The sequence below is a fragment of the Salmo salar genome, chromosome 03 (assembly GCF_965601325.2).
Source record: "Salmo salar chromosome 03, fSalSal1, whole genome shotgun sequence".
NCBI lineage: Eukaryota > Metazoa > Chordata > Actinopteri > Salmoniformes > Salmonidae > Salmo > Salmo salar.
Genome location: NC_138293.1, coordinates 36883370 through 36899037, shown reverse-complemented (window position 1 = coordinate 36899037; position 15668 = coordinate 36883370). Strand labels below are relative to the sequence as shown.

At 43.3% G+C, this 15668-nt stretch overlaps 2 protein-coding genes across 3 annotated transcripts; both read left to right on the top strand.

The window, feature by feature from the left end:
• Positions 1 to 135: 135 nt before the first annotated feature.
• On the top strand, positions 136 to 4426 carry LOC106600395 (uncharacterized). 2 transcript variants are annotated; one of them, XM_014191707.3, is made up of 4 exons: positions 136 to 497; positions 583 to 683; positions 842 to 956; positions 3077 to 4426. In XM_014191707.3, the coding sequence occupies exons 1-4, from the start codon at positions 290 to 292 to the stop codon at positions 4195 to 4197; spliced, it is 1545 nt and encodes a 514-aa protein (XP_014047182.2). In that variant the 5' UTR covers positions 136 to 289; the 3' UTR covers positions 4198 to 4426. The 2 variants fall into 2 exon arrangements, with proteins under 2 accessions (XP_014047182.2, XP_082829595.1); XM_082973469.1 differs by having other exon boundaries at positions 137 to 683.
• A 1937-nt stretch (positions 4427 to 6363) lies between these two features.
• LOC106600392 (uncharacterized) lies at positions 6364 to 15645 on the top strand. Its single transcript, XM_014191701.3, has 14 exons — positions 6364 to 6442; positions 6975 to 7348; positions 7467 to 7569; positions 7695 to 7839; positions 8307 to 8389; positions 9133 to 9240; positions 9346 to 9464; positions 10458 to 10617; positions 10827 to 10924; positions 11047 to 11118; positions 11304 to 12029; positions 12240 to 12424; positions 12504 to 13228; positions 13345 to 15645. The coding sequence occupies exons 2-14, from the start codon at positions 7261 to 7263 to the stop codon at positions 15074 to 15076; spliced, it is 4344 nt and encodes a 1447-aa protein (XP_014047176.2). The 5' UTR covers positions 6364 to 6442; positions 6975 to 7260; the 3' UTR covers positions 15077 to 15645.
• The last annotated feature ends 23 nt before the right edge of the window (positions 15646 to 15668 follow it).

Sequence of the window (15668 nt, the reverse complement as noted above, 5' to 3'; positions counted from 1 at the left end):
GCCTTAAAACATTGGGAACATCTCAATTGCAATTTTTCTCGGGTAATCTCTTCTCGTCTCCTTCTCAAAACCCATTGGAGCAGAAGGTCAGAGGGGCGGGACCTCTGGCTTTTTTGTTCAATGGGTTTTCAGAAGGATACCAGAAGAGAGGACGCGAGGAGTCTAAAATTGAGATTCTGCCATTGTTGCTGTTTATCAACTTAACGTATTGATATTGCACATTAGCTTGTAAATTGTAGACTATTTACTTCACACAGAGAATAGAAATCTGTAATTTGGACTAGACAAGATGGCCAGCTGCAATTTTCAGTCGCAGTTGTTATCCATTATGGAGGTATTAGCTAAAGCAGCTGTAGCAGAAATAAACAAACGAGTTGATGATAGCTGTGCAGTTATACGTTTGGAAATGACCCAAAGCCAGCAAGATATTGATGTTCTGAAAAGGAAGTGTCAAATAATGGAAAGCGAGCTGAAGAAGACACGAGTCAGAAGAAAAGGTAGTAGATGTGTTATTCATGAAAAATTGTGTGTGAATATCTGACTGAATACAATTATTTTTCAATTTTATACCCATGGCATCAGAGAGATCGTCATATCCAGTCAATATTGTTTTGAACAAGCAGAGGAGTAACTCACAGTGGAGAGATGGAGAGATGGCTGTTGAAGAGGACTCTCAACCCCAGGTGTGATACATCACCTTTTACAATTACAGAGACCTGACCTCTTGGATCAATTCTGTTATTGGAATATCAGGAGAATTTACAGCTTTTGTGTGATTCATGGGTATGAAAAGCGTTAGATATGGTGTGTCCAGAGTAATAACCTCAGTCCCCTGTTACAGCCTACATATGTGGAGCAGAGAGTGGAGACTGAACCCATAGTGATCAAAGATGAGGAGACAGCAGAGAATGTGTGGAAAACAGACCCTCAGGAAGAGCTCAGGATCACTGGAGATGGTGGGTGTGACCGTAAGGGCTACTGCTCTGTCTATGGAAGACTGTGTGGGTGTGGTGGTATGTGCGTTCATTGGCGTCAGTTCAGCTAAACCTAGGGCAGGAGTTCACAAACATTTTGATCGCTGAAACTCTCGTGACCCCAACCATGTGAAAATAATTATGTAATGAACAGCCAATGTTTACTTTTTTTATTTGGGGCTATAGGAGTCAATTGAAAAACATTCTAACAGTATTTCGGATTGTCTTCTCAACTCATCATCACATATGTTTAATGTGGGGCTATGACAGTCAATTGAAAATGCTACTTGAAGGACAGCAAAAACAAACAAAAATGACCCTAGCCATTAATTATCACCTCAATATTAGGTTTAAAGGTCTGTGAAATGGCATATACTGTACAATATCAACCACTGCTCAACCTCATCATTAAGTGACTAATTTACTTGTGGAACGGCTCATACAGTGCAACATGAAATAGATGCATAATGCAGATAGCGACTTCAAATGCCGATATCCATAGGTGGCGGATGAGTTTTAAGTTTGGGAAAGCAATTTTTTCAGCATAAAATTGCACCTTTTATAATAAAGGATTGCATGCATCTATCGTTGCATTTGCAGACTAATGTAAGATAGGCTACTATTCCTAATATAATGGGTTGATTGCATAGTCATAATTTTATGTAACTCAATCACTGTTAGCAAATCAGACAGTTCTGAACAATGTATGCCTGAGCACGTAGTGACATAGAGTAAGCCTAATCAGAGACATTTCTTCTCCTTTCTTTGCAGAGGAAAAATGTGATCTTTTATAAACACATTTCATGCAATTCTACTACACTTTATATAACTGGAGACATAAGCAACATCTTTTTTAATATGACACATTAGTAGTCATTGTAAATAATAATTTGTTCTTGACTGACTTGCCTAATTAAATAAAGGTTAAATAAAATAAAAAATACACTTAAAAATAGCCTAATCTGCTGACTGACAAACGGATCAGTAAAAATGACCTTGTCTTGAATGCAACCATCTAATCTAGGCCGAAGAAGGTGGGAGACATAAACTGTACAATATGTAGGTCCATCTAGCCTGTAGGAGGATAATATTTTTCACCCCAAAAAAACTTTACAGTGGTACTCATCCAATGATAAAGACAGTGAATATGCGCACTCACCAGGGATATGGCCGATGCTCTCTGCTGGTGTCAATAAGATAAGAGACTGTTTGCTCAATTGGGAGTTGAGAATTTTGATAACTAGAGACAGATTAGTCTCTTGTCTTCTCTTTTCAGCAATAGCCATTTGCTTTCTAAACTGTTTTTCCTACGATTTGTATTTTGAAATATTGTGATAGGCATATTTCTATTAAACTGCTTTTTACTGACCGCTGCAACATAACAATCAGCTATTTGGTAGGCAATTTGCTGCACACGCTGAAAAAACTGCGCGCTTAAAACAATCCACAGCTAATATTTTAAAAGAAGCTAGTGATCCTGTGTGGCCAAATCATGCCCTCTGGTGAAGTATTTAGAATGATTGTATTTATTTCTGTATAGGAACGAGTAATTGTATAGGTCATTTTGGCAAATTCAATTTTCTGTTGGGGAAGTTTATCCCTAGCCTATTGTACGTGCCCCCTAGGCTGACAACAATGTGAAAGTAACTGTTGCATAAAACAGGTGGCCACAGAGCCGACTTGAATTGCCAACATCAAATTCAAAGCAAAGGCATACTGCCTAATTGACTGACCGGCAAAAAAAGCTGTCTCAGAGAAAGATGGTCAGGCTGGCAGCTTCTCTCTGAGCGAAGCTCCGCCTGGTCCTAAAGCCAGTCAATCTATGTGCTAAACAGCTGTTGCATTTTAATCGGGATTGGAATGATTTAGTCTACTTTTTGGTAGCCTACTTTTACAATTTTTGTCTTGACCTAAGGCATGGTGACTGCCATACCCAACTGACGCCCCTGTGCACGTTCCAAATTGCTACATTGGTTTTGAGTGTTTTATGTTCTGGCATATGGAGCGCACGTACACATGCAGTCAATTCTAAAGCAGTCATGTTTTGCAACCGTTAAGGGTCTGTTGTAATGTTTATTTTATGTTTATTCCCAAATATTTAGAGTCTGGATCCAAGCCTGGGCAACCACAATCCTTTGAGCAACGGCGCTGTGACGAGGACTTCATCACACAACCCAACATATCTTCTGAAGACTCAGTGGAACATTGCCCCAATTCTGATGGTCCAGAGGAACCAGGCATTCCCCGGCCTGCATCTACAGAGGTGTTCAGCACAGAGCAGCACCGGCCAGCCGAGGACGAGGACTCACAAGAGCTAGTGATGGTGAAGGATGAGAAAGAGGAGGAGCTGGATCAGACCACGGCCCTGGCAGGACCTGACCAGTTTGTCATGGATGAGACTGATGGGCAGCTGTGGACCTCTGTGGATCCAGGCAGAGACACTGACCCTGATGGCCACCCAGATTTCTCCTTTCATGGCGCAGAAGAGTACTCTCAGAATATCTCTTTTTTTCCATCTCACAGTGGGCTGCCATCCGTAGGGCCATCGGTTCACTCTTCTATAGGGAAACCACATGCTAACATGTTCAGTGCAGCAGCACACATGAAAAAACATGTCAGGACATTGGCTGATGCGACTAGACAACAGATGCCAGAAGGACAGAGCAGCGAGACGCTGAACTCAAATAATGACGGAAATAGTTTAGCTATACAGCCAAGGCAGCATCAGTACAGGGCTTCAGAAGCAACAGTGAGAATGAGTGAGTGCATGACAGGGTCAAACATGGCCACCACCTCCACCTTCTCTGGATACAGCCTGAGTCGCAGTAGTTTTAACATGGTGAAGAGGATGAGGACTCAGTGGAGGTCAGGCGGCACCACTGAGAGGCGTTTCAGCTGCACCTTCTGTGGGAAGAGCTTCCAGCGTTTCAGCCAGCTCAAAGAACACCTCCGGAGTCACACCGGAGAGAAACCGTACACCTGCGAACAGTGTGGCAGGAGTTTCACCAAGCAGTGCAACCTGATCAGACATGCTGTGGTCCACAGCGGGGAGAAGCCCTACGAGTGCACACAGTGTGGGAAATGCTTCACCCGGCGCTCCAGTATGAAGTCACATCAGAGAACTCACATAGGAGAGAATCCAGTGTCTCAACATGTGGTACCTGCATACCCTGGGGATCCACACACAAGTTTAATGTTGTCTCAGACCAGATGGAACAAATAGTTACATAATTGTATAATTTTTTGGTAACATTTTCTATGTGAAAATGTGGGCAGAAATTATTTTGAGACATTTTAACAAGCTTTTCCTCTCTATAGATTTTTTTGACTGTTGACGGCACCTCACTTTCATTTTAACAACCTATTTACAACTGGTAACATTGTGTATTTGTGCCACAAAATCATGAAAAACATGTTTATATTCAATTAAAAAAATATATATGAAAGAGTCATTTAGGATGTATTGTCTAGTTCGTGTTTGTCTTTCTGGGATGTCACTTGCCACAAGGGGACAGTCTCATATCAGGTCAGGTTAATAAATCAACTCAACTTGATTTCTCAAGTTATATTTTCACCTTACTCACCCTTAGAATGTTAAAGGTGCACTATGCAGAAATCGCTCCGCCATTTCCTGGTTGCTAAAATTATAATAGTGTGCCTAATTTCAGTTGGTGACAAAACAAGCAAGTATAGTGTAGAGAATCATTGTACAGTCGTGGCCAAAAGTTATGAGAATGACACAAATATTAATTTTCACAAAGTCTGCTGCCTCAGTTTGTATGATGGCAATTTGCATATACTCCAGAATATTATGAAGAGTGATCAGATGAATTGCAATTAATTGCAAAGTCCCTCTTTGCCATGCAAATGAACTCAATCCTCAGAAAACATTTCCACTGCATTTCAGCCCTGCCACAAAAGGACCAGCTGACATCATGTCAGTGATTCTCTCGTTAACACAGGTGTGAGTGTTGACGAGGACAAGGCTGGAGATCACTCAGTCATGATGATTGAGTTTGAATAACAGACTGGAAGCTTCAAAAGGAGGGTGGTGCTTGGAGTCATTGTTCTTCCTCTGTCAACCATGGTTACCTGCAAGGAAACACATGCCGTCATCATTGCTTTGCACAAAAAGGGCTTCACAGGCAAGGATATTGCTGCCAGTAAGATTGCACCTAAATCAACCATTTATTGGCTTATCATGAACTTCAAGGAGAGCGGTTCAATTGTTGTGAAGAAGGCTTCAGGGAGCACAAGAAAGTCCTGCAAGCGCCAGGACCGTCTCCTGAAATGTTGATTCAGCTGCGGGATCGGGGCACCACCAGTACAGAGCTTGCTCAGGAATGGCAGCAAGCTGTTGTGAGTGCATCTTTTGGAGGATGGTGATAACTAAGTGGCTCGGGGAACAAAACATCGATATTTTGGGTCTGTGGCCAGGAAACTCCCCAGACCCCATTGAGAACTTGTGGTCAATCCTCAAGAGTTGGGTGGACAAACAAAAACCCACAAATTCTGACAAACTCCAAGCATTGATTATGCAAGAATGGGCTGCCATCAGTCAGGATGTGGCCCAGAAGTTAATTGACAGCATGCCAGGGCGGATTGCAGAGGTCTTGAAAAAGAAGGGTCAACACAGCAAATATTGACTCTTTGCATCAACTTCATGTAATTGTCAATAAAAGCCTTTGACACTTATGAAATGCTTGTAATTATACTTCGGTATTCCATAGTAACATCTGACAGAAATATCTAAAGACACTGAAGCAGCAAACTTTGTGTAAATTAATATTTGCGTCATTCTCAACTTTTGGCCACGACTATACAATCTAAACCGCTGTGAAATATATTTTCCATAACCAAAAATCTTGTATTTTCAGCAGTTTTGAAGCTGGTGTACAAAACCGAAAGTAAAAGACACAAAAATTAAACTTATGAACGGTAATCTTAGAAGTAGCGCACATAGAACAGATCTACCGCTTCTTAGACTTGCGTTCAATGAGAATGACATATCTATAACTCACATTTCTATGTGAGTTTGGTCAGGTCGCCCAAAGAGTTACATATTGCAGCTTTAAGTTATATGTCAACTCAAAACTAGTCAATAAAATATTTAAGTATAATTGACTATACATCTTCAATAAGCTTCACATTTTACATCTGGAAACTACACTTTTACTGTGTACATTGTTTAATCTGACACTACACCAGTACTGTATAAAACTGGTAATCTGAATCGAAGGTCATTAGATACTGTAGATATCTAAATAGATTAGAGAAATTGATATGCTTGTTAGTTTGAATGATTTACTGGTTCATTGATTTGCCAGTCAACAGGCGGAGATAACGGTGGCGATATACAGAAAGAGAATGTGAGCGAAAAGGAGAGACTCAGGAAGTCAACAGGGGAAGTTTAGTGGTTTCTTGCGTCATTGCTTGCTGCTGCTTGGTTGTGCCTGTGCAGAGTGAAGGTAGGAACAGTCTTAACTCTATTACTCTTTCTTATTCTTGTTTTTACCTGTAAGTCACCCCGACACTGGAGAAGAGTAGCAGTGACAGTGTGTTAGATGTGGGATGGTAGGGGTCAGGGGGATGGAGAGGTGGGTTCAGGCTCAGAGGCTTTATGTTCTACGACAGGCCTGCAGTTACAATGTATAGTTAAATGGACTTCAGCTGCAGTGAGAGGGCCACAATTGCCACGAGAGGCAGGGAAGAGAGGGTCACAGAGAACAGCCAGAGACTTGGTTTGGGGTGTCAGGGTGTCCCATCAGCATAGGGAGGCTTGATTGAATTTGAAGTGTCCCCTGATCACAGCACTGAGAGGGCGACTGGGAGTATTGGGGTGAAGGGTGTGGCTTGTTTATTTTGTGAAAAATATATTGGGGGAAAGTGAAGAGTTATGTATGCTGTAGATTGTGAGCGATGCACAGTTTGATTTTAAGTGACCACATTAAGTGTTGTGTTGGTGTATACATATGATTTTGGGGGTTTCTTACTTTACAGAGTGCCACAAACACAACAACATACCGCATGACCCAGCAGAATAGCTTAACACAGCTCAGTATAGCACAGTAAAGTAATGCACTTCACAGAGTTAAACATAAAGCACAATAAGATCCAATTAAGAAAACAACACCGCCTATAATATTAACAGCACATTGTAAATGTATATGAAATCCACGTTACCATTGACCAATTCATACAGAAAATACATATACTAGACACGCATGCACACACCCAGTTGACAACAGGGCTGAATGTGAGAAGTTGAGGCAGTAGAAAATAAGTAATGCGGAGACTCCGGAGAAAAGGAGGGAACATTGAGAAGGTGTTTGGCTGTCACCTGTTGGACCACCTGGCTACAAGCTGTCAGGAGAGTAAGTCCCAAGTTCCCTCAGTCTGTTAGAATATGTTGTATCTGAATAAGTTAAATATTAGCATCCTGTTGTTCATCCCTGTCACTTCCATAGTATTATCATCTTGTCTGTCTCTCAGTTCCTCAGGTGCTGCGAAGCTGCAGTGAATTCATTGAGAAGCATGGGGTTGTAGATGGGATCTACAGGCTATCTGGGGTGTCATCCAACACACAGAAACTTCGGTAAGCGTGTGTGTGTTTGTGCCTCGTATGTGTGTGTGTGCATGCTCCTGAGTGCTTGCGTGAGTCCGTGCGTTTCTATGTGGTCAAGTACAGCAGTGAAATGTAATGTGTTTGTCTCCAAACAGGGGTGAGTTTGACAGTGAGGGAACCCCAGATCTCAATAAGGATGTGTACCTGCAGGACATTCACTGTGTCAGCTCTCTCTGCAAGGCCTACTTCAGAGAGTTGCCCAATCCTCTCCTCACATACCAGCTCTATGACAAATATGCTGTGAGTACCTGTTTTACTTGATAGTAATTCAGATACATGGACACCAGGGTTGCATTCAGTATGAGCGAAAAGGAGAAAGCATTCTGACACGGAAAATGAAGTGTTTCTATTGGACATGTTCAGGTATGTTCAAAATGTTTTCTCCCATTTCATACCCACTGAACGGGACCCAGCATTAAAGAGATTGAACGGGACTCACAAATTCGTACCATATTGTACGAATTGGAATTTGTGTCCATACGAATTGCAGGAGGGATAAAAGTTCTTATTATTTTTAATTGCAGGACGTAACATCATACGAAATGTATGACGTTGTACACAATTGTTAAAACATTTTTGGGACCCGTGTTTGGCTTGTGAGCGCTACTTTTAAAACAACTGGCTGACATTATACAAAACCTTTTATAACGCATCTTTAAGATGGCATATGGCTTTATGTATCAACCTCACACACCACTTAACCCCAGGAAGCTGTGGCAATTCAGCTGGAGGACGAGAGGCTGGTGAAGATCAAGGACGTGCTGAAGGAATTACCTGCTCCCCATTACAGGTAAACCTCTACCTATTCAGCCGTTTTTCATAGAGAAAGAGTAAATGTTTGCTACGTGTAACCGGTGTGAAATGGCTAGTTAGCGGTGCACGCTAGTAGCGTTTCAATCAAAGATGTCACCTTCAAGTAGTTGTTTCACTTGCTCTGTGGAGCGATAGGTAACGATGCTTCGTGGGAGGCGGTTGTTGATGTGTTCAGAGGGTACCTGGTTCGAGCCCAGGTTGGGGCAAGGAGAGGGACGGAAGCAGCACTGTTGCATTGGTGCCGTGACCCAGATCACTCAGTTGGGCTTTGCCCAGCTGCTGGGGTTGCTGCAGAGGAGGAGGAGGTCAAAAGGGTGGGTGAGAGTAACTGGTGTGAAATGGCTAGCTAGTTAGTGGTGCGCGATAGTAGCATTTCAATCAGTGATGCCACTCGCTCTGAGACCTTGAAGTACTTGTTTCCCTTGCTCTGCTAGACCCGCGGCTTTTGAGGAAGCATTAGGTAATGATGCTTCGTGGGAGGCAGTTGTTAATGTGTTCAGAGGGTCCCTGGTTCGAGCCCAAGTTGGGACAAGGAGAGGGACAGAAGGAATACTGTTACATATGTGTAACATTGCTGGAACCATCTGTTTGTAACTAGGGGGACTGTACATTTTGCCATGTGTAGTTTTTCTTCAATAGTTTAAACTGTTTTCAAACTAACTATAGAATTAAAGCACTTCCCTCTCTTTTTGTCCCTTCTCCCGCCCCCTGGTTTCTCAGAACTCTAGAGTTCCTGATGCGTCACCTTGTAAAGATGGCTTCTTATTCCTCACACACCAACATGCATGCCCGGAACCTCGCCATTGTTTGGGCTCCAAACCTTCTCAGGTGTGTGTATCTACATGAGAGAGAAAGACATGAACTAGATAGAGACAATTTAAACAGTGTATTTGCATTGTTCAATGTCGTTTAACCTTCTGAGGCTGTTTGCAGGTCAAAAGACATTGAGGCGTCAGGGTTTAACGGTACTGCAGCCTTCATGGAGGTGAGGGTCCAGTCCATCGTAGTGGAATTTATCCTCACCCACGTGCCCCAGCTGTTTCCTGATTCAGGTACATCACCTCTTTCTCGCTCTCTCTCTGAGAATATACAGTGTACTTTTTCCACATTTTATTACGTTACAGCCTTACGCTAAAATAAAAAATATTCCTCATCAATCTACACACAATACCCCATAATGACAAAGCAAAAACAGGTTTTTAGATTTTTTTTGCAAATATATATAAACAAATAATTCCATACCTTATTTACATAAGTATTCAGTACCCTTTGCTATGAGATTAGAAATGGAGCTCAGGTGCATCCTGTTTCCATTGATCAACCTTGAGATATTTCTACAACTTGATTGGAGTCCAGCTGTGGTAAATTCAACTGATTGGACATGATTTGGAGCAATGATAAACGGAGCAAAGTACAGAGAGATCTTTGATGAAAATCTGCTCCAGAGCGCTCAGAACCTTAAACTGGGGCGAAGGTTCACCTTCCAACAGGACAACGACCCTAAGCACACAGCCAAGACAACGCAGGAGTGGCTTCAGGACAAGTCTCTGAATGCCCTTGGCCCAGCCAGAGCCCAGACTTGAACCCGATCAAACATCTCTGGAGAGACCTGAAAATAGCCGTGCAGCTACACTCCCCATCCAACATGACAGAGCTTGAGAGGATCTGCAGAGAAGAATGGGAGAAACTCCCCAAATACAAGTGTACCAAGCTTGTAGCGTCATACCCAATAAAGCTTGAGGCTGTAATCGCTGCCAAAGGTGCTTCAACAAAGTACTGAGTAAAGGCTCTGAATACTTACGTAAATATGATATGTCAGTTTCTTATTTTTTATAATTTTGCAAAATAATCGAAAAACTTATTTTTGTTTTGTCATTATGGGGTGTGTAGATTGATGAGCGAAAAAAACAGTTTCTTCCATTTTAGACTAAGGCTGTAACGTAACAAAATGTGGAAAAAGTCAAGGGGTCTGAACACTTTCCAAATGCACTGTACACTCACTCATAATCTCTCATATCTCCTCTCTTGTTCATCTCCTTATAAAGGTATTGGTCTGGAGTGTATTAAGTCATTCCCATCTCCCTCAATACACAATCCAGAGAAACCTTTATTCCGGGCCATTCCATTCCAGTTAGGCAATATCAGCCCAGGGGACGGCCCCCCGGCCATGCGCTCATATCACGCCATCATCGACGGCACAGACAAGTAAGCAAATTAACCAAAGAACCAAAACATTTCCAATTTATGACAATGTAGTAGTAGGGAGTAATAGTATAGTGGTTGAGATAGGTAGAGATTTAGTGGTCACAATCGTAAAAGGTAGACTAGTACTAGAGGGGATAGTTCTTCAATGAACAGTTCACGTGGTGAAGAAAAACTCCTGGCCCCAGTAACAGTAGTAACATTCTCTACAGGAGGAAGGGATCTCTCAAGAGCAGGAAGTGGAAGTCCATCTTCAATTTAGGAGGCAGACTCCAAGACCCGAGACGAAGGAACAAGAACTCAACCAAAGGTATGCACCCTCTCCCATAAGAATCAGTGCCACATGTTATTATCTTTCAATACAATGCATAGCTTTGCAATGGTAATAATGATTAATTTGAGTTGTATAATCATCTCTCCATTTCTCTGTAGAAAAAGAGAGCACTGTCTTAAGGCCTGCAAAGAGCATGGATTCCCTGAGCTCAATGCCCTATTCGCATGAAAGTACACATCCTTCCTTGTTTACCGACTCCTTATCTATAATGTATAGATATTGGTGAACATGTTTGTAGAGTAATCCATGCATTCTGCTAAAGCATACTTACATTTCTGTGTTCAGTAGTATTATAGGCTTACACTTATGACAGTTTCATCTGTAAACTAATGTGACTGTTTACCATACCTCACAGGTTCCAGACAAGGAGCCCCTTCCACTGTCATGTCCCCCCTGGCTCAGCCCTCTCCCTGTCCCCAAGGTGGTGCGGATCGAGGGGCATCCACTAATGGTAGTGATGTGGGCAGTGGGTATGCTGTGACCTTCCGGAGGGGTCAGGGGGCTAGTGTGAGTGTAGTGAGCGGGGGCGGGGGAACAAAGGGCACATACAGTCGACTGGACAGTCACTGTAGTGGGGGCATCAGCACTGAGGCTCTGCAACCCCCATCCAGATCCCCAGGACTCTCCAGCAAAGCGGACCGGCGGGCAGGGATACACATCTCCAGACCTTTCTCAGTCACCGTCCCCCTTCACATCACATCAGGCCTGGCCATTGGGGTGCTGCAGGGGGGTGGAGCAGAAAGGGGCAATCATAGCGGAGGAGAGGAGAGCGGAGATAAGGGAGAGGGTGGGGAGGGTGAGAGACAGGAGGAAGGGGAAAGGCACATCCAAGTGGAAGTTGTGGTGGAGGACGAGACTGACAGAGTCAAGAGAAGAGATCAAGAGGTATCGGAGGAGAGGAGAGATGAGGCAGAGGATGTTAAAGTTGAAGGAAAAGAAGACAGAAGAAAGGAGGAGGAACTGAATGGGGACTGTGTATCTAAGCCATCAGAGGAGAGGGGTGAAGAGAGTGAGGGTGGAGGAGAGGATACAGTAAACCATGAAAACGATGAAGAGGAGAATGAAGAGGGAGAACACATGGGTATGTCTGATCATTCATATATTTTAACGATCATAACCCATTTGTGCAATAAGGGAAATTAAACCGTGATTGTAGTAGGATTATTGATCCTGTTTGGAGTGAGTTTTCTACACTTTTTTGTGAAAATTGAATTATTGACAATTGGTAATATACAATCTAAGTTGGATAGGACTTTTGTGTTAATCTGTAAAATCTACATTTAATTGTCAGAAATCAAAGGCTCTGTGCAGACTGCCCTGGATTCTCCAAATGGTGTCAGAAATGAGGCAGTTGCCACAGATGTGCCGTACCCTACGACGATGGAGGAGGACGATGCACAAGTCCAGGACTGTCCACTAGACTTTCAGGATACTTTTGGATTCCTGGACCTCATGGACAGCAGTGCCTCCACCAAGGTGTGTGTGCGTGTGCACATGTGTGTTTCATCATTTAGTCATGATCCTAACCTCTCTTCTCCATCCTCTCTCCTCCCAGATGTTCCAGGCATTCTCAGTGGAGCCTCATTATGGGGAAGATGAGTATGAGGACGAGGTGGAGCAGAGATCCCCTGAACTCTCACATAACAAACCAGACTCTGTCACACAGCCACCTGTAGACACACAGACACAAATACAGACAGGCTGCCAAACAGAGACAAACACACTGAGGCAGACACAAACGCCCACACACAGACCTCTAAGCTTTGATCAATATGGACGAGCCAACAACTCAATGAGTCTACCTTACATGTCCAGGCCCTTCCTGCCTGCTCGGTGCTCTTCCTCTGAAGAAGAGGATAATGACGACGAAGATGCTGATTACGACAGAGAAGATGAGGAGGACGATGATGACATGTTCTGTAAAAGTCTACCATCTAGTTTGGTGTTCAACAGACTGACATGGAGTGGGCCTCAGACTGAAGTGGAGAACGCTTTGTCCCTCCCTGCTAAGCCCTCACAACAATTGGACAGTGCATCTGATGACAGGTCCATAGGAATTGGTCTATCACAGAGTTCTGAGGCCAGAATGCCTCCTGAGCACTTGGACATTGATTCCCCTGATTGCTGTAACCCATCAGAAGAGGTCTTGAGGAATAGCAAGGCTGAAGAAGAGAATAGACTGGAAGCGATAGACCTGTTGGAGGAGGAGGATGCAGGGCAGGATCCAGACAACCAGGAGAAAGATCAGGCAGACACACTGACGAATACATGCACAGAAAGGTAAGCCGAGGTGGGTTAGGAAGTGACTCAAAGTCAAGAACAGTATATCAGGATAAATGTACATGATAAATGTTACCTGTCATCATAGATCTGATGTCTTACTCTTCACTTTACAGCACTGAGATACAAGAATGTTGTCACTCAGTTGAAACGAGCATGATGAAGGAAGAGGAAACACCAGGTGACATTGAGAGGGGCCTCGCTTCAGCATCCTCATCAACTGACTGTGAGGAGGCCTCACTGCAGACCACTGCAGAGGAAGAGGACACTGGAGTACACCTGCAGCTCAGAGATGAGGAGGACCTGAGGAGTCACTGTGGTGAAGGTGTGATTTCAGAGGGTTACAATGGCGATACCGTGAGCGAAGCCGAGAAAGCAGATTCACAAGAGCATTTACTCACTGCCTGTCGTATAGTTTCCTGTGCTGAAGAGCCAAAGAACATACTCAATGAGCGATCGGAGGTAGTTTCAGCTGGGGGCGCAATGGAGCAGCTTGAAAATAGTGCTGAGAGGGATAGCGAGGGAAAGGAGGAAGATGTAGAGGAAGAGATGGAGGAAAGAGAAGATAGAAATGGGGGACAATTTAACAAACAAGAAGGAGAGGTAACAAGAACTGAGACTGAGAAGAGAGAGGTATTAAAGGAGTTGGAAAAAACAGAAGGGGTGGACTTTGGGGCGAGGGAGCAAAGAGGAATGATTGAAGAAGAGGAAAGGATTGCAGGTGAGGAAGGGGAAGTAGGAGAAGAAGACATTTATGAGATAATGAGCATATTAGCCAGGGATGACATGATGGAAAGTGGAGAGAGGAAGGATAGGGAAGGGGAGACTGAGGAAAGTAAAGTTATGGAGGAGGTGATAGAAACCAATGAGGGAGAGAGTATTAGAGTACAGCAGAAAGAGATAGATAAGGAAGGGGAGAGTAAGGCAAGTGAAGAGATGAGTGCAAAAGAAGAGACGAAGCGAGAGGTGGAAGGAGTGGATACCATGGGAGAGACTGAGGAAGAGGCAGCTGCAGAGGGGATGGAAAATATGTTGATTGAGCATGTTTTAAAGAGAAGAGAAAGAACTATAGATCTGATGAAGAATGTTGTGGGAGAGGGAGATGAGGAGGGAGATAAAGAGATGGAAGTGGGAGGTGTAATCAGGGACGAAGAAGGAGATAGTATACATGTGGTCCAACAGGAGACAGAGGAACGTGAATCAACAGGGCCAGATAAGGAGAATGAAGGAGAGACAAAAGACCAACTACAGATACCAACAGTAATAGAGGAAAGCGAGGAAGAACTGAAAGAGGTCCAGATTTACATCAAAGAATTGAATGAGGGACAGAAGGAAAGGAGAGGTAGTAAAGTGGGGTCTGAAAAAGGGGTGGGGAGAGTGCTGGTCAAGTCTAAACAACAAACCCCACCTAAAGTGTATCAATCAAGATCAGTGCCAATGGTACCACCCAAGCCACATCACTGCCGAATAACTGCACTGAACCTCAGACAAGAGCAGCAAAGGGAGAGGAGAGAGGCAGACAGAGCCAGGGGGAAGGGAAAGGTACACGGGGCTTTGGGACAGCAAGATAAGGACAAAGAGAGAAAGATGGAAGGGAAGCCAGAGCATGACAAAGTCTGCGAGACAGAACAACAGTGGAATGAGAAAGGGGAAGATGAGGACAGAGGCAAAAGGGAGTGGCAGGCACAGTGGGGAGGGGAGAGGAGGAGAGATGTGGAAGAGGGGGGAATGAGAGACATGATGAAGAACAGTCAAATAAGTATGTGTTTTGATGAAGCTGTTGAAATGGAAATCAAGAGAGGGAGCGAGGAAGAGGGCAGCAGTGAGAGGGAGAAACAGAAAGATTGAGGATATGAAGTACAATAAAGAGAAAGATGTGGACAAAGACGCCAGTAAATGTTGTAGTCATCGACTCTGTCTGGACGGTTAGTATACAACTGATCATTTATATAAAATATATAAATACATGAAACATTTTTTTATTATTTTTATTATACTCCCTGTATAATTCAGCCTGGGCCTAGAACCGGCCCACTCAGATTCAGGGCAACTCAGAAAACTGATCCTTCTCACTCTCTCTCTTTCCCTCTGTAAATGTCCCCCTTTTTGTTGCTGCTTTTAACCTATTAATGTAACTTACCATTTTAACTGCTTTGTTTTAATCATTCTGCAAAGAGTTGTCAATGTACACCAAGTATGGAAATCTCAGGTATCACATCTCATGCATAACCACAATGGGTGTTAAGAGTGAGCAAGCAAATGGTGAGAAAGCAAATGTAATAACTTCTTAGGAGTTAATGATTGCTTAATGATTGTCTAGAGATGTTTTTAAGGGCAATGTGTCATCATTTGTGTCAATTCCATAAAATAATGCATTTTCTGTTTTATTTGTTTTTGTAAATAAACTTCTTCTGCAAAGAAAAGTGGTCGTCGTATTTGT